Source organism: Pollicipes pollicipes, unplaced genomic scaffold (assembly GCF_011947565.3).
Source record: "Pollicipes pollicipes isolate AB1234 unplaced genomic scaffold, Ppol_2.1 Scaffold_6686;HRSCAF=7923_pilon_pilon_pilon, whole genome shotgun sequence".
Classification (NCBI taxonomy): domain Eukaryota; kingdom Metazoa; phylum Arthropoda; class Thecostraca; order Pollicipedomorpha; family Pollicipedidae; genus Pollicipes; species Pollicipes pollicipes.
Window position 1 is genome coordinate 21,669,118 of NW_023596921.1, and position 19,215 is coordinate 21,688,332.

At 54.2% G+C, this 19,215-nt stretch overlaps 1 protein-coding gene across 1 annotated transcript; it reads right to left on the reverse strand.

Moving 5' to 3' along the window:
• Positions 1-728: 728 nt before the first annotated feature.
• Positions 729-18,659, reverse strand: LOC119107521 (anoctamin-4). The gene is made up of 20 exons (XM_037230983.1): positions 18,578-18,659; positions 16,058-16,238; positions 15,361-15,486; positions 14,407-14,541; positions 13,830-13,999; positions 12,771-12,945; positions 11,689-11,921; positions 11,218-11,375; positions 10,738-10,871; positions 10,276-10,371; positions 9,862-10,026; positions 9,157-9,360; positions 8,707-8,804; positions 7,220-7,362; positions 6,640-6,845; positions 6,081-6,262; positions 5,355-5,460; positions 5,003-5,101; positions 4,553-4,648; positions 729-2,235 (listed from the first exon to the last, which is right to left on the reverse strand). Exons 2-20 carry the CDS (start codon positions 16,205-16,207, stop codon positions 2,104-2,106), a joined length of 2,808 nt encoding a protein of 935 aa, XP_037086878.1. The 5' UTR covers positions 16,208-16,238; positions 18,578-18,659; the 3' UTR covers positions 729-2,103.
• Between the last annotated feature and the right edge of the window lie 556 nt (positions 18,660-19,215).

Here is a 19,215-nt window from a genome sequence, read left to right on the forward strand (position 1 = left end):
TAATGCAGTTTCTGCTATCAATAAACTCGAAATGAAGACCAGAAATTACCCCATACGGCAAGCCCTAGAGAAACAAGACAGGTTGGTTTTAACCTTGGTGTGACCTTCGTACCTGACCTAAGGTCAATGAAATTTGCTCATTCAACTGTTGTGTTGCCTAAGAAGGCATCTCAGAGATCTCAGAATCAGCGACATCGTAATACGGAGCAAAAGCTCTTGGAATCCGCAGTCTGTAAAGCAAAGCGACACTCCTGCGTCCCAGATACGAGCAGGTAGGAATATACTTATTATGGTGAAAAATCAAAGGAACAATGCTCAACGTCAAGTTCGGCGTGGTCCAGGCTCGATTGTTCTTGCGCAAATGCCGGCGGCCAGAACGAGGAATGTAAGCCGGCGTAAGCGACGTCCAGTGATTGGCGTGACACATCCAGCCGTGAGCTGGCCGAGAATGTTTCACTGAAACACGGCGGACACGCGAAAATAATTCCGCACGGATAAACGCACGAGACGAAGTCTCTAAAATGCGTGTACGAATGCAGGCCTTGAGAGACAGAGAGGGCAAACACCTATCCCACACCTGAATTTCACGACATTGTCAAACTATGCACGAGTTAGTATCTACGCGCACTAGAAACTTACAACTTAGGCATCATGGAAACCAGTGCTACAGCATCAAAAGCTTCTCTGATTTTCAGCATCCGCAAGGGAATTTAATCCAGACATCAGGAAACATGCAAGTCTATGTATTGGGAAGCAGGCAAGCTGGTCGGGCATAACATAGACACACCCCAGAATGCGACGCAAGGCGGCTTCCAATGGTGGCGGCAGTTCCGTGCCTGCTCACTGGCGACGCGCGGCGGTACACGGAGAGCTAAGGCCACCCTGACGGCCGCTGGTGGCCTTTCGGTCGACATGCGCAGCGTCGCTCGTCAGTGACAAAAATAATCATTTGTAGAGCAATACAACCACGTGGCACACCCAGCCGTGTGCTCGTATGACGCCATCTTGGCGTGCGTGGCGTGACTGACGCACACAATATTGCAGCGTTCAGTGGTGGCACGAGGAAGCTCTGTGCACACACCCGTCAACACAACATCGTGCGACAGCACGGCATGACCAACATGTGGTGATAACGCCTACGGAGGAGGGCGCAGCAGCACGCAAAACAAGGCGCTTGCTTTCCTCCCTTATCCTACTTGTCAGAGACCTAGCCCGGTTCACTGTCTGTGCCCCACGGTACACGCCGCTACCTATCCAGGCACAATAACGCAGACTTGTGTCGAAAGTCGCTAGCAATGCTCACACATCTGGAAAAGGCTATTTGAACATCGCAGTATTTGATTTGAACTCGTGTGTACTAAACTCGTTCGCATCCAATGATAGTTCAAGCGCAGCAGGCCCCGAAAAACTGTTAATCAAATATCAAAGGCAGCTGACTGACGCAAGAGTGGTCATGAAGAGTATCCATGATAACGCGAGCAAAACACGCATACGAAGGGCAGCCACGCTATCGCCAGAGCAACACTCGTGACAATCAGAATATCATTAATCGTATCTGAATACACCGGAAAGGCATTGACAGACCGCAAAACGCCTAGAGATAGGCACCCTCCCAGACATCAACGGCTGCACCACAGCGGATACATGGAGGAGCGGCAAAGCTCGTGTGCGACCTGGGTGGCATTCTGCAGCTCCAGGTCACCGAGCGAAAGCAGCAGCAGCACACACAATCAGACCTGTTTTGAACAGCTCTCGCGTGACACGGTTCTACAAAAGACACCTAAGCAAATGTTATTGTGAAGATGAGGTTCAGTAGATAATGGTATTCTTAAAAGATCCCTGAAGCCTAAGTACGGCGAATCTCGACACGCACAGGCATCGAGTGGTTTCCTTTCCGAAAAATAAGTATTTCTACAGTATAAAAGGCATGCATCATCGGTGCGTCCACACCAGAGCCTACAAATTAGAATGACAAGACAGAGAGCATCACTTCTGCCCCGAACCGAGCCAGGCATCACCAAAAAAACCTGAGAATTGCTTGAAAGTTGTTACCGACGGTCTTCACCCGAACTACAACTTCACCGAGCGTTCTCCAGATGGCTCTCACACCTGCGCGTGCAGCCTCTCGTGCGAGTCACCGGCGGCGTCTTCACTGGACGTGTGGCAGGGAGCGTGCCGAGTCGACCTCCGCGTCACTCCATCCGGCCTTGACCTCGACACCATCGACTCCAGCATCTGCGTGGACAACAGCATCAGCATTACCACGTGCCCGGCTGCCTCGCCGACGCGCAGCGTGAACATCACGCACACCGCAAACCCCGCACAAACGCCACGATGGCATGCATATAATGAGTCGTATTATTTGATGGGCTTTTTGTAAATTTGTATAATGTTGGAACCAATACCACACATTTCGCCTTCGAAGGAAGCGAAATGTCCTGTTCTTTTGAGCCACAGGGCGCATTCGCATTTGGTACACAAGGCGCACTCAAAACCATTGATATGCACCAACTTTCACACAGCATGCACCAGAACCCATTTATATTGGAGCGAAATCTCTCCCGGTGCATCACGCGCTTTCAGCATGCAGCTCTTCCGGATAAAATAAGACGATGCAGGCAAACAAGGATACTAAATGGAATGATAAAAACACAGAAAAAGTTACAGATGAAGGCCACAGAAAGCTGAATCATGTTACTGCGATATCTGCCACAAGTATCTCATTGGAAACGCCCCAGAAAAATCACGTCGCTTGCCCAAATCATAACGCACAATCATATGAACCAAAACAAATAAAATGCAAGGTAGCACAGTTTGTCTTTGACGACTACACATATATGGCGCAACACATCTTGTGGTGAATCGTGCAATGTTTCAGCGGCCAACCATGCGTGCCCTTCAGTTGATCCTGTCTGCGTGACGTGTGGACGTGGATTAGTAACACACACACAAGCTGGAAGCGCAGCATTCAGCCCAGACTGGCTCGAGCAGGCGAGCTCGCGGAGGCAGCTCAGCTTCGTAACGTGTGCATGCCGACACCGATGACTGCACCTGGGTTACATTGCTTGAATTAGGGCCCCGCCGGCCAGCCCTGGTCATTTCAGGGCTTCAGGGTAAAGGGGAGTGGATATTGGTAGGCAACACTACACGCATCTGGGGTTCCCCGCCGACCATAACCCCGCACAGGGACCCCCAACCCGGGTATGTGCTGGGCGCTCGGACGGGGCCTCCGCCAGGGGGAAAGCAAGCCCACTCACGGCTGAAGTGTGTGGCCCGCCCAGATAAACAGGGGGCAGCGATGATTCAGGATAAAGCGAGAATGAGGACGTTAGCGAGGACGAACGGCAACTAGACGTGGTCTATTGTGCAGCGCCATAACGCAGCAGACATTTATTCTTCGTCGCACTGTGGTAGAGCGATGCCGAAAGTACATGCCCAAATCCATTGATTTAATACGGCAGGTGTGTACGGAGTACGTGGTCAGCATGCTGACCACTGGACACCGCTCGAGCTGAGGGCCGAATCCATCGCCGGCCATGTCCCACGGCCGGCGTCCCACCCGCTGGGTCGGCCTCCGCACGTAACAAGCTGGCAAAAACCCAGCGACAAATCAGTGCGACCACAGGCGCCTGGGAAGGCGGAGGACACCGATCCCAGCTGCCCGTCCGAGGCCGTGGACAGGACTGCGGCCGTGGGCAGGCATGACCTCTGTCGGGACCGGTCAGGACCGCTACCGTCCACCGCTGTAAGCGGTGCGTTTGCGCAGGGCGGCGTAGCGACATGAGGCACGGTACGGTGAGATTATCAGAGCCGCGACAACTGACACAGATGCAACGCCGAAAGCGGGCGGCACGCGGCCAGAGGACCACTCACGCTCTGCCCCGCAACGATCCTGCGGTGGGGGAGGGGGGCGGGGACAGAGGACACAGGGGTGCGTCAGCATCACTGGCCTGCCGACGGTCCGGGGCGGCCGAGGTCACGGCGCTCGCGCCTACGGCGTCACAATGGCTGACTAACAGCCGACGAGCCCGTGCCATTAACAACGCAATATAACAACTGTCGCAAAGCCGCAACGAGCGTATGCGCCAGTCCACCGCACCGTATATACACAGGCACGGCAGCTAGGTCCATCGCACTGGCAGTGCGTCTGTGTGGTGTATGTGCAGCCACAGAGCTTGCGCCGCATACGTCAAGACGGAGTGAACAGGCACGGAGCGAATGGCGTGGTGACGTATGTATGTATGTATGTACGCATATATATATATATATATATATATATATATATATATATATATATATATATAGCAGCTGCCGATCCGGAAACTTACCCCTTACGTCTCCGGAACAACTGTAGAAGCATCTATACACAGCATTGCGATCAGCGTGTTCTCTTCAGCTCGTGCCGGTCAGGCCAGGTCATGTCAGGTCACAGACCACCCCGCCCGGGACACGCGATCCGTACCGCCACCCGCTCCGCACGCCCGGCACCCGTCGGACGGGACGGGCGCCGCGCCGCGACACACCAGGCGGCCGGCGCGACGCGCGGACCCACCTCCGGGTCCCCGACGATCCGCTGCAGCAGCGTCTCGCCCAGCGTGTCGGGGTCCTCGCCGCGGGACCGGTACAGCTCCATCTCGACGATCATCTCCTGCGGACGGCGCCGACACGCCGCGGGTGAGTGCCGCTCTGTCGGGGCTGGCGTCTCGGACGGGGGACCGCTCACGGCGACGCCTCATGGCAACCGACTCCAGCGGGGCGGGTATCAGGGTCAGTTTCGAACAGCTCGACGTTCCAACACGGGTCAGCGAGGTGCAATAACCAGCTTGAAACTCATCACTGCACGAGCGTTATTAGTCGCAGCTGACTGCTGCGACTAATTACCCGCAGTCGATACGAGGGCGCAGACAGCACACATTTGGCGCAGGCACCGGCATCTGCCCAGGCTTCTAAGGAGCCAACATGCCCAAGTGGAGTGGCAGTGGCGCTGGAGGGCGCGGCTCACCTGGACCAGATAGTTCTCCTGCTGAATACGCTCCTTCAGCTTCCGCGGTATGTCCGGTGTGATCCAGAACACCAGCTGCATGATGACGTATACCACGTTCTAGGAAGAGACAAAATGACGTCTTCAAACGAGGCTCCGTATCCAAAACAGTTCACGCTTAGAGAAGTCCAGAGGACTGGGCCGTTTTCAGCTGTTACCTGCTATACGCTAACTTACTCCCTTTGCACATCCAGAAGCCGCGAACAACAGGTCTAACATTGGTCACCACTGATCAGGTAAAAAGAAAGACGATCTCGACCGTGGCCGTCGGTTCGTGTGGTTACCGATCTGCGCCATTGGCCACATCCCTCACCTGGAATACGAGAACGAAGAGTAGCCGGGCGGCCAGCACGTGCCAGTAGAGGGCCGACGGCTGGTACGGGTTGGGGTCGTCCGGGCCGTTCCGATAGTCAATGTACCTGCCCGCGCAGCAGCACTGCCTCACCATCCCGTGCAGCACTCAGAACAGAGTCACACACTCAATAACCGCCGCTTTGAGAACTCGCTATCGCTATACCGAGAACACGCGCAATCTATGCTCGAACTTAGTGGGTCACCAAGTACAGCCAACCGCACCACAACGCCCGCACGGGGTTTAATCACGCTAAACCTAGTTTCACGTGGCTCGTCTGCTCACCCATCCTACAGACAGCGCCGCCCGCACCTGCCGACGCACCCAGCGTGCCGCTCAGACCGGCCGGGTCAGTCTCGGTCCCTGATCCCAAACCTGGCCGCCGTCCGCACCTGCCGGGTCAGCCTCGGTCCCTGATCTCAGTCCGGGCCGCCGTCTCACCTGCCGGGTCAGCCTCGGTCCCTGACCTCCGTCCGGGCCGCCGTCTGACCTGTCGGGTCAGCCTCGGTCCCTGACCTCAGTCCGGGCCGCCCTCTGACCTGTCGGGTCAGCCTCGGTCCCTGGCCTCAGTCCGGGCCGCCGTCCGCACCTGCCGGGTCAGCCTCGGTCCCTGACCTCAGTCCGGGCCGCCGTCTGACCTGTCGGGTCAGCCTCGGTCCCTGACCTCAGTCCGGGCCGCCGTCTCACCTGCACGTGTCGATGGTGCCGAACGTGCCGTTGCGGCGCGGCAGGTACTGCGGGCTGAAGTCGGAGACGCGGAAGGCGGCCAGGCTGTGGTTCATGTAGCCGGTCAGCGTGCCATCCGTGCTCACCGCCAGTTTGTACACCAGTTGCGGGATGAAGTTGGACGTGAAGCCGATGATGCACGCCTGCCGAGTGAGGACAGATCGCAGTCACTCCACGGCAGCCAAGTGAGCACCTGGACAGCTGAAAGTTGGAAACGCAGAGGACTGGCCGAAACCTGTCCCAATATCTCTACAGACAACACAATCTGGAATAAACCGCATACCTACATGTAAAAAAACATACCCTCGACACTCACTCTGCAGTGAGCTAGGCTCAGCACCCCGCACTAATGTTTGCTCAACTCACGCGCTCCGGATACGCTGGCAACACCCGTGACGGCTCTTCATCACCTCGGCACCGTCGTAACACGACCGCCCCCCCCCCCCCCCTGACGCCTCTCCACCACCTAAGCCACCGTCTAGACACGACCGCCCGCCACGTTCCCCGGCGGCGCTCTCACGTTGCTGAGGACGGCGAGCCTGCCGATGCTGTTAAGGATGCGGTACCAGATGCCGATGTCGCGGACCCGCTGGCCCACCGGGCGTCGGTAGAAGGTGAGCAGCTTGCGCGCGTCCAACCGCATCTCCAGCGTGTTGTTCAGGATGGCGAACAGCGGCGCCAGCGGGAACGACGCCACGAAGATGGTGACGAAGCCGAACTGGATCACTGGAAAGGGCAGCAGGTCGTGCCAGACCGCTGGCAACCGCAGTAACGCGGTATATGTGGCCCGATAACGATGGTGACATTGGGCAGCCATCGCAGGGCACGTCACTGGACACAACCCAAGCCACAATACAGCTTGTCTCCAGAACTAAGCCCACGTGACTTCCAAAAAGGTCATACACAGCACAGGCCGTCAGTACCCTCGCACACACAGAACATAGCCGTCTTCCAGCACCCAGACATTCCTCCAGAACACAACCCCAGCACCCATTCAAGTTCAGGAAGGCAACCTTACGCGCGACTCGAAGTTCCAGCCCAGGGCATCACCCATCTCCAGGTACTCCCAGAAGAGACTCTGCGTGAGTCCGGGGCCTCACCCATCTCCAGGTATTCCCAGAAGAGACTCTGCGTGCCCCAGCTGAGCAGCGCGAAGTCGGCCGCCCAGCGCGGCAGATCCCGCTTCTCCTCCTTGTTCTCCGTCAGCAGCTTGCCCAGGTTACTCAGCCAGGTGAACAGTTTCCTGACGGCACGGTCACGCAGCCAGCGTCAATACCACCTCCGTCGGCGCCAGGCGATGGTGGCGCAGAGGCTCTCTCGTTCTTATGCGCGAAACATCAGCCTGGGCTTTCGTCATCTCTCAGGCATGTTGAATACATAAAGCACGATGGTCTTCACAAATATTTCAACCGCAATTTGCGGATATATTAAAGCGTCCATGTTTGGCTACGGTGTTCTCATATATATTCCTAAAACCAAAAGGACGAGGACGCTTTTTAAGCGGTGTACATGTACAGGCAAGGGAGATCCAACGAACAAAATTCACGGCAGGTTTCATCATGAATATTGGGGGGGGGGGGGGGGGACAGCGTGACAATAAGCAATATTAGATAGGTCCAGTGCTTCAAAGGTGAGCCCCACAGCATCCATGACAGAATACGGTACGGACGAATTACTGGTACCAACCACTGACATCGCCGATCGTTATTTAACACTACGCCGTTTAACCAGTACTTCCAGGTACATTGCAGGTCCTTAACTCAATCTAACAACTTTAAACTCATAATGCTGATAAACCAGAAGCTGAAGGACTGGTATATTGCAGGTCCTTAACTCAATCTAACAACTTCAAGCCCATAATGCCGATAAACCAGAAGCTGAAGGTCTTTCTTTATCGATTGACAGATTGGACGGTCTAATTCGAAAAAAGTCCTCGGACAAGTGCACCTGACTCCACTATGACTGAATATTTCAGCTGCATCACAGACAAATGTGCGTCCGATGGATGTGTCAGACGCCCGCCACGGAGAAAGACCGCCGAGCGACACGCGCTGATCTCGAAGCGGACCGGGAGACCAGGGACGATATCCTACGGGGATCATCACAGGCACCCTTCATCGGTCAAACTGAGTCATTTGCTGCAAAGATCGCAGCCACTACGTTGCTAGACAGAGATAGAGTCCTGGTAGATCTTCTGGGCCTGGCCATACAATGAATTAACAGTGATCCACACGCTGAGATGCAGCAGAAGCTTCGTAGGGCAGTTCCGAAAACTGCGTTTATGCCTCCACACCGTGAAATACGGGCAGCGATATTCAGCAGATTGCTCTGCTTAGTTGGAAGCCTGGCACACGGCCTATGACTGCATGCGAACAGCCGCCATTGTAACGCGGCCACCACCACTCCAAGCTGCCGCGGTGTCACCGGGGGAACGTCACCCAGGGCCCGACATCGCACCCAGCCATAGCTCGCACGGGGCCAGACGCGGGTACGCGGCGGCCACGAGGCACCCCTGCCGCCGCGCGCCGGCCCCGCGCCGGCCGCGGTGACGGGCGGGCGGCGCTGTCGGGGCCCCGCCAGTACTCACGGCAGCACCATCTCCCAGATGGTCAGCAGCGCCTGCTTGCCCACCATGATGATGGCCAGCTGCATGGTGAGCTCCCAGAGACAGCCGCCCGGACCACACTGCCGCCGGTCAACGCATGGTCAGGGACCAGGCGCACGGTCAGGGACCAGGTGCACAGTCAGGAGCCAGGCGCAAGCCATCACAAATGCCAGCCCGTGCCACCAACACAGACAACAGTGTGACCCAAGACAGAGGCCAACAACGAAGAATTCATTGAAATCACTTCAATCTACACTCCATACTTTTTTAAAGAGCTACTTTCCAGTTGCTATGGCAGAGGTTGCTTGCTCACTACGTAACAAGGCAGTTCCGCGCATACGACGCTACCCAGCACCGTGAACGCGTGTCGGCACCACGGCCGACTGTTTGGAGAGTCACCCACGGCCGTCCTCCGTTCACTCCCCGCCTCACCTCCTCCTGTCGGTAGCCGAAGATGCGGTTGTACTGGCCCGGGTAACCGTGGAAGCGGCCCTTGAAGAAGGCAATGTAGAAGATGGACGCGTAGTAGTTGATGAACTGCAGCATGTAGATCTTGAGCGTAAGGCTGTCGTCGTACTCGGACTGGGTGCGGGGCAGCTCCAGGTCCGTCAGAAAGCGGGCGATCCTGTTGTACACCTGCCGACAATGGGAGTTTGTGAAGCATGCATCCGACGGGCACGCATGAACTATTTCAACACGTCAGGGCGGTTCAACCCGACGCCGTGCACCATCGGTGCGCAAGCATGGAATGGCAGACAAAGAAAAATGCGCATCCCGCGCAAAGCATGACAGAACCGTGCCAATGCCACCCAAGTATTCGCCTGCCCGGATGAACACCTGGCTCAAGCACACCACGATCAAGGCCTGTTCGTCCACGCTTAGGCACATAATGCAAGCCAGTGACCTTAATTTTGACCCCTTCAATGTGATAGCTAGGTGTTTAAAACCCCGCAAAACAGCACTCTCCCCGGGTTGTTCAAACCACACAAAGGAGCCCACTTTACTGCCCACCAGAAGGCAGCTGTAAGAGCTGGATCATGAAAGTGGCATGGCCTTGGTCTGATCTGGTTGCTGTTACCAAGTCTTCTCACTCTTCCCTCTCAGTGCGTTTCCCGCAACTAAGAGGATGCTCCGGACCTGGTTCAGCAGCAGCACGATGACGAGGTTGATGGTGGCGGCCGTGGCGTTGGTGAAGATCAGGGCGAAGCTGTTGACGTAGTTGTTCTTCCAGTAGGCGAGCGAAGCCAGGACCGACAGTCGGTACAACACCACACCCACAATGATCGCCACCGCCACCGTGATCTGAACAAACGACGGCAGAATGCACCGTCAGGAGGGGCTTGGCGGCGAAAGGCGGCAAAGTGAGCACGTTTACGAACACTGCGGAGCTTAATCTGAATTCAAGTAATGCTTAGGAACGCCGGAGGCAGCTGCAGCTCGACGCGTGCGCCACAATTTTGCACGACCACGCGAGAAGGAGGGGAGCCCGCGCCACCCCACTGGCAGACGGCGGCGGCGGCAACGGCTGCCGGCCAGCGCCCGCTCACTGACCAGCAGCAGGATGACTGAGGCGCTGACCACCATCCTGGGCAGCCGCATCTTCCAGAAGCTGACGCGCGGCTCCAGCTGCTTGGTCACGATGTTCACCTGGCGGCGGCCGACAGCGCGGGGTCAGCAAGGCCAAGCCGCTCGGCACAGCGCATGCGATGACAGACTGATAATGGCAGGGTCGCAGTCCGGCGCCCGGTTCTACACCCAGCAATGGCGGTGTTTTATTAGTCCAGACCTCTTCGTGTTCTAGTTCCAAACAGACAGATGCACGGCTCGCAGCACGGCCGGTAGTGACATCGGCGGTGATTAGCTTGCAAGACAAGCGACGAGGGAAACAACGGAAAAAGTAGATAGGGCGTATCTGATGGGCATCAAAAGGCGCATTAACGGGTACCGACGTTGTAAACCCAGTCGTCCATCATGCAGCATGACCGATATGCGTGAGCTGGCTACGGCCGATACCTCCTGGCGCAGGTCCTTCAGCTTGCTGAGATACTCGGGCCGCGGGTGCTCCTCCTTGAGGTCGAAGCCGGTCAGGTCCCAGCGGTGCGTGATCTCGGCCGAGTAGCGCTTCCACATCTCCAGGAACAGCGCCGCTGTGTGCCGACACACGGCAGGCGCGGTCAACCGACCGCCACAACGAGCGCGCGGCGCGAGGTGGCGAAGGACATCTGATCACTGGCGGTTGGATCTGTCCACTCCCCCCCCCCCCCCCCCCCCCCCCTCCCCCTCCCCTACCCTGAAATACAACTGCCACTGAGTGCCCGCATGCTCAGCAAACGCTGGCGTGTCATGTGCGTCGCTTCCCAACACGCACAAACTGCGACGGAAAACCAAGCGTTAGACTTGCTGGGACGCCGCCAGCGCGAACAAGCCCAGCCTGGGTAATGGGCAGCTTCAGCAGATCACACGCAAGATGTACAATGGTGCTCAACCGCTCACCCCAAAAGGACATGAAGATGGCGAAGAACAGTGTAGATGGGTTGTCGACGAGGTAGGTGACCCGAGCGTGCGTGCAGGTGTCGTTCAGCCGATAGAACTCGCAGAACACGTCGCATATCGGGCACATCAGGACCTCTTTGTCGGCGCAGATGTCATTACTGAAATGGCCCACTGGCCTCAGAATCACGGCCACGAAAGGGCCACCGTGAACCCCTCACCGGGTCACGATAGTGTAGGAACTAAAACGACAGTCTTCAAGTTTTGTGGGTCACACAATGTCAGTCCTAGCTCCCCCTAGCATGACAACAGCGGTGAAAATCGCGGGGCAAAACTGATAAGCACTGGTCCCCAAGGTGTTCCGGTATACTTCGCATGCTTCACATTACTACCGTTCCTTTAAAATAAATACGCGAACAACCAGAGCCAGTCACAAATATCATACGCTATCCTGAGCCCCTCGCCACCACCGACCTGGGAGTGTCGTCATACAGCGTGACGATGCCGTAGACGAAGCAGATGATGCCCACGATGGCGGCCGGCAACAGCGCGTACGTGTAGAAGCCCAGCCAGGCGAAGTACATGGCGATCTTGACGCCGAAGTACTCCTGCACGTAGTCGAGCGGCTGGTGACGGTAGAACTTGCGCAGGCAGGCCCACTCGGCGCGCAGCCGCGAGCGCAGGTTACCCGGCCGCCGCACGTCGCCCTGCGCAGCGGAGGGACGCCGGCCAGGAGCCCGGTCAGAGCGGGGGCGGCGGGGGTCCAGCTGGCACCCCCAAGGCGTGTCGGCCCGTCAGCTGATGTAGGGGGTCACGCTTCGACGCCGAGGTCTGAAAGTGTGGCAATGGTCCGCGTCTGACCCAGCCAAGACTCGGAAGCTGACTCCAGACCTCCGCACATTCTGCTGGCACAGCGACGCTGCCGCGCAGGAATGTTAACGCACACCGATGATCGCTGTTCAGTATAAATGTACCACGACAGAGGAAATCAGCGGAAGTGAATGAAAGCGTGGAATGGAGCGTTGTTGATCTCTCGAGGAACCAACCAATCACACACTTTGACCCCGTAGCTCCAGTTCTACAGGGAGCCAAATGCGAAGAGGTGGGCAACCTGTTGGACAGGTGCGCCGAACATGAACATAGCGTTTATTCGGTGACGACCAACGCCACACACTGGTCAGAAGGCTTACCATGACCGCGATCGACGGTACAGTGATGCGGATGTTACGCCGATAGGCGGACATTCGTCGGAACATTATTAACGGCACCAGGCTTAATCACTAACGACTCCGCCGCGGTCAGCAGGCAGTCGGCCGACGTCTGGATCGAAAACAGGACGGGCCGGGTAATACGCCCAGCCGTGACACAAAATGCGCTGGGAAAGACCACATAATCCAGTCAAACAAACGAGCTACTGCAAAACTTGCTACAGCGAGACCACAAGATCAGTATCCACAACCGCAAACTGAGAAGCTCCTGTGACAGAGACGAAGCTCAGCGCTCGGCGAGAGCGCGCTGACGCGTCGCGGCGGTCCCGAGACGGCGAGACCGCTCACCTCGTGGGGAGCGTAGCTGGCCAGGTAGGTCTTGTCGGTCAGCAGCTTGTCGATGCCGAAGTCCATCAGCGACTCGTGCTCCGGATCATGCGCCACGAACCACTTCCTCTGCAGGATGAAGGCCACCACCCGCGCGCGCACCGCCGGCGTGAAGAAGCCCTCCGACATGTCGAACCTGACGGCGGCCGCCGTGCGGCGGGTCAGCGCGTGCGCAGGTCCGCGGAACCGACGACAGCACGAAAACATCCGGCTTCAGTTACAACAGCGACCTCACGGCTCGTGCCCACAAAAGCGCGACGATGCTGACGACGATTGAGCGTGATGGGGCCGCGTTTACGCAGCCATACGCGCACTAGAACCAGTTTGCATGCACGCTTCATGATTTAGCACAGAGCGACGTGAAGAAATATTCAGCCTTCACGGACCTAGTCGCATCAGGAAGGACAGGTCGCGCAGATCAGGCCGGCCTACAGCTCACGCTGGCCCAGCCAGCTCCGGTCTGGCTGGTCAGACTGTACTGGTATGGACGGGTCAGGATCAGGTGTCGCGGGACACGCGGAAGCTGGCGGGGAGAGGTACACATTGGGATTCGTCCAGAGGCCTTCGGGTTCTCAGAACATCACAAATAGCTAAACAGAGCCCAGTCACAAACAACGCATGGGACTCCCAACAAGTGAATGAGCCAATTGGAACAGGCCTGGGGAATCCACAGCTGCGAGCACCACGTATCACCTTTGGGTGTATCCAGTGCACTTGCAGCGCTCTTAATAGATTTTGACCTTCTCGATGTTTTTTTTTCGAGACTTGCAGCTAGTCTACGGGTCGGGAATATGTCAATGGGGCTTTCGACACGCTAGCCTTCTTCCCATTTGAAGATCCAGCCTCTACCTTCGGACGCCTGGATCTGCCACTGAACACGCGCCTGCCCCAATATTTCGCCCAGCACAAACTGTTCTGAACAGCAAGTGACGAAACACCGCGAATAGCTCCCAACGCAACAGCTTCACAGAACGTCGCACATCGGGGAGGACTGACGCCAGCACCACCGCCGACCCTCACAGGTATTCGCGGTCCCGGCTGTAGACGCCGGTGAGGCTCTGGTTCTTGGGCGGGAACTTCTTGGGGTTGACGCCGAACAGGCTGCTGTCGACGCTTTGCACCAGGTCGGTAATCTCGCGGATGACGGGCACCTTCTGTATGAAATCCTCGCGCGCGTTGAGGCCGGCCGGCTGCGGACGGGCGCGTGCACCGCTCAGCCGGAGGCGCCCGCGGTCAGAACGGACACTACGCAGCGCGCCACCGGCCCAACACACAGCACGCGGGTTAAGCGGCGAAGCGGTTGTGGCGATGCTGCCCGACAAGTCCGTGGACGAGCAAGCTGTGCAGTTGTTACGTCACACAAAAGGCGCGGACAGTGGCACCCGTGGCACGTCCGAACAACGCCGCACACACCACCGGACGACCGCCGCACGATCGCGGCACGACCGCACGACGCCAGGGATCAAACGCCACACACGGAATCAAAATAAAGCAGCCATACAACTCCTGATTTTGTCTGTAGCGTTCCGACGAAGCCAGGTCGTTGGGAAAGCCAGGGCTTCGCTACGCCGCTGCGTTTGAGGGTGCGATATCTCACCAGCTTCATGGGCATGCGTATCTTGAGAATCTCGGCATAGCGCCTGAGCACCTCCCATGGCGTGTGGATCTTTACGAACGTCAGCGGGCTGTTTTCGTCGATCTTTTCCTCCTCCAATTCAAGACCTTCCTTTCTCTGCAGAGAAAAACAAAATGGCATTAACCAATGCAATCATCCAAATCCATCTCGCCTCGCCCACCCAAAATTGTCAAAAATTAGACGCCCAGCTCGAACAGGCATGTGCTGCTGGCAGTGAACTTAAACCAATGCTGAAGGCAATAATGCTGCCAGCAAGCTGATGCATGCTATGACTTGCATGTTAGATGGAATGAACAAATAATGAACCAAATTATCAATACCATGCTTCGTGATATCAGATAATACATGTGAATTTGTTGAGATTCACAATCCTGGTGCATTCTTTCCAGAAACAGGCATTAACAGGATGGCAAAGAACCTGGCAAACCAATTTCAGAATGCCTCAGGTTTGAAGTTATTTGACCAGCTGCTATACTTGCCTGAGCTTTGGGCCATGACTATTTCCGAAACTTCTGGGAAAAAAACTTAAAAAAGCTTACAAACCCTTCCAGAATTTACGAAAAATACTCCTATTGTGGCATAACATACTTACAAAAAGTGGCAGAAACATTGTGAAACATGAAAAACACCCCGATCGCATATTCTGCAAGCAACTGCTTTGCAAAGGCTATGATCTCAGAGCTGATAATACTCCGATGAAATTATATTCTTTTAGAGGTAAAGCGTGACTTGGAAACAGAGGAAACAGTGACGACTCAAAAACAAATACAACATATTCATTAATAATGTTTCCTCAAAGTACTGCATTTATGTACTGTACCTATGACATGGATGAGCAGAATATAATTTGACACATTCAAAGAACCAATGCCAGCTGAATCATGTGCACGCAAAACTAAATACATGGGCACTTACCAGGTTCTCCTCAAAGATCTCTTGACGAGTAGTATGGGCGAATTCAGAAGCGGCTTGATCGCGAGTACGAACAATGATAAAATCAACTTTTCGCTCTCCATCCTTGAAGTACTGGTCCGGAAGATACTGAAATTGTTCACAATTTTCGGCATTTTGTCACGACACAGCACACAATGAATATACACACAGCCCCATCACTGGCTCTGGGTCTCTCGTCGATGGGCCACGTGCTGTTGGTCTCTCGTCGATGGGCCACGTCCTATCGTCACACACTCAAGAATTGCGTCACTGACACAAATGACCAATGTACTTCGGTCACGTCCTCCTGTCGCTAGCAGAAACCCTTCCACCATTTCCACACTTCTTCCATCAACAAAGAGGTACTGCCTTTGCTGGAAAAGTACCCTCCCCTTGAGATAATTGTTTTATCGCTAGTTACGATACTTTCTTCAAGATCAACTTCTCTCGTCATTGCATTGGCCTTCCACTCACTACATTGCCCTTTCGACCTATTCCCTTCCTCACTGGAGCAATGCTTCCATCATAGCCCCAGGTGCCCCACGTCACACAAGAATCTGTCCTGTGACGGTCATCATTCCCCGCGCCTTATCAGCGAGGGGATATTTCAGCCCTGACAGCAGCGCGCGTGACGTCAGTTTACACTGCGCACGCGCGGCAGGGACGGCCGCGGGCTGACCTGCGGGGCTTTGCCCGGGCTGCTCTCCGCCTGCGGGTCGTCCATGCCGGGCTGCGAACCCATCGATATCAGCTCCACCTCGTCCAGCTGTTGCACCTGACCGACCAGCTTGCTCTTGCCCGGCGCGTGCAGCTCATAGCTGGACGTCATCGGACGTCGGGCTGCTGATCGCCAGCATCACCTGTCACCGGGCACCAGCTGCTCGCGAGAACGGTCTGGGGCACAAGCCGGCCACAGCACGCTCAGGTCATACCAACAACTAGGCACAGGTCATACCAACAAAAAAACTTACATATGTGTCTGTCACTGGGTGTGTTTTAACATTAGTGAGCACATAGGGTCGTGCGTTCAGTTCCCAGTGTGGTCCAACGGATAGCACGCTGGGTTCTGTTAACAGCGAGTGACAGCTACAGTGGGTTAAAAACCCACCAAATGTGGCCATGTTTACTTGCAAATAAAGCAAATCTTTCCCATGAAAGGTTGTGTAATTGCATTGCGTCAATGCTCCAACACAGACTGCACCTCAGTACTACTACTGTTGCCCTGCCAAAAAGTGCTGGTGATCAACCCAAACATCCCAAAGAGGTTTTAAATTCTGAGGACACCTCACCGGAGCATCACATTAACACGCCCAGATTTTCAGTAGTCTGAGGCATTCATTCCTCACATTATTACACATCACTACACATCCGGCATCTCTAGCTCTTCTGGTTTCAGAGTAATGATATTTATAGGAACACTGCACAGCAATCAACTGCCAGCGCCCAAGAGTGGATGCCAACGAGTCTGCCGATGGTGCATCGGGCTTATGCCGTCACACTAATAAAGCCCTTCAACATAAGTGTATGTTCAACACCAAAAATATATCTCAGTGTTGCACCCAGGGGTGGACACCAATGAATCTGCTGATGGCACATAGGGCCTATGCTGTCACATTAATAAAGGCTTTTAATATAAGAGTATGCTCGACACAAAGAAATGCATCGCAATGTGCCCAAAATTAAGCCAGAAACATCTGTGTAAGTTTCATACTTCTATGGGGTATAGTTTCACACTTTACAGCTATGTACATGTTAAGCTGAAAGAATGCAAGATCTTCATAAAAACTGACCTCAACCTTGTGCAATGCAATCAACTATTGACCTAGCAGCATCCCACTATCAAGTTTGAAATTTTGTTTAGCCAAATCCAATGGTTTTTCCATGGTTTTCAAATCCAATGGTTTTCAATGGTAAGGCTCTTTCTTTCTAAGCTTGAAAACAGCAAGGGGTCAGAACTCCCCCTTCCCCAGTCTGTGTTACAAAAATGTGAGGATCATGGTGAGGGTTAAGGCAAATAGATGGGGCAAACTAACCCTGTAGTTTGAAACCCTGGCAACATGGTCAGCGTGCATTACCTAATGCCAAAGCTGTGAGCTGTACCTCATGAAGTTTTTTGATAAAGGGGTGAGAGAATCCTCAAGTCAGCAATACAACCTTTTGATTGATCCATTGTCCAGTCAGGGTTTACTCCTATTCTTAGCCTGTGAAACATGCCCTTATTCATGCCAAGTGTCAACACATGTTTGCTCCAAAGGTGCTCTTCTGCAGCCTGTGGTTTTCCCTGATGTCAAAGCATGATCACTGAGTCATGCTGAAGCATAGTGGCTATGGGTCAAGCTGCAATAATATAAATAACCCCCTTTATAATCTGAGATATGTGGCTTACCACAACTGAATGCACTGGAGCATAAAAAAGTAGTGCAAGAGTTCTGCCTAGGTCTTAGTTTCTGGATCACTGCTTTATTTGCAATTAAAAACAAGCACAATCATCTTTATAAAATAATTGAAGAGACATTGTCTGCTTCACCTCAGACTTCATCACAGGCAGAGGAATCATTTGAGGCTGGAGAGGCTGAACCTCATCAACTTTCTAAGAAAACCATAATGATCCTCTAGGCACTGAATCATGGAATAAAACCACCAAAAGGATTTGGATTGCTCCGAATTGGGAGAAGGTGGCACTGAGTGCAACATGTTGGATGGTAAGTTCATGGTGATCCTCACCATCCTTAAACATAGTAGGTAAAACTGTTATTTGTAGCTGGCAAATCATAGATGCATTACAAATTATCAGGAAAATACCTGAGAACACCAGAATTCCTTGAGATCTGAGTTTGTTACACACATGCCCCAGGTGCAGCACAAAGTCAAATGAATTGTGCACATTACTATATATTTCCTAGATTAAAACATGGACAGCACACTGCACAGCAACTTTGGAAGCAATGGATATGAACAAATTCATCATTTGCGACTTATATCCTATTGGGCATCAAACGTAAGAATTCCCCACATTTATCATATTCACTGTTGATTAAACACATGATTTTCCCGAATTCATTAGTGTGATTTCGGTCACTGCAATTTTGTGGATTTAAGCTTGAGTGTGCACTGATGCCCTCACAAAAAAACATCGAAAGCACTCATAAAACTCGAATATTACGGGCGAATGCTGATCTCATTTCAAACGTGCACTCACCTAGCCACAGCGCGCACCCACCGATTCCACGAAACCGCGCGTGCGCCCACCGTCCACGCCCGCGGTCCACGCCCATACCACCCGCGCAGGAAGCAGGCTTATTTCATCGTCGACCAATGTGACGCGTGTGTGCACCATAAACGCAGCATTGCCGGGATTGCAGAATAATTGTCAGCTGGCTATGCTCGTGACGTCAAGGTTAGAGAATCGGTGCTGGGTTATGTGATAGCATTTGGGCACAGTCACTGGTCACTATGTGACCAGTGACTATGCCAAAACGCAGCCGCCGTCACCGGTGTGCGGCGGCAGCGGTGTTACGCGTGCACCACGGCACCCGCATCTATCCCGTGCGGGTTATGACTAACAGGGACGGATCCAGGATTTCGTCAAGGGAGGGGTGACCACGCAACATTGGGGGCGCCCTGGATTTGGAGGCCCCTCCAAAAATATCCTTGCATTATTTCTGTCATTATATTCAAGACAAGCAGTGAGCAATGGTATATATATATATATATATATATATATATATGTACTTATTCATTTTTTTAGCAAAAACGGAAACCCGTCTTACTGTGCACAGCCCTATAAAGCTAGGTGTGCTACGCATCCATACACATAGAGCTCACCCATTTTAAACA

What these genes read in the sequence shown, in the direction of transcription:
- LOC119107521 (XM_037230983.1), bottom strand. Translation starts at nt 16,207, where the DNA reads ATGACGTCCAGCTATGAGCTGCACGCGCCGGGCAAGAGCAAGCTGGTC. An exon ending in CCAGCTACGCTCCCCACGAG is followed by an intron (nt 11,922 to 12,770) that starts GTGAGCGGTCTC and finishes TCCGCTGCGCAG; the next exon opens with GGCGACGTGCGGCGGCCGGG. An exon ending in CTGTATGACGACACTCCCAG is followed by an intron (nt 11,376 to 11,688) that starts GTCGGTGGTGGC and finishes GGGCCATTTCAG; the next exon opens with TAATGACATCTGCGCCGACA.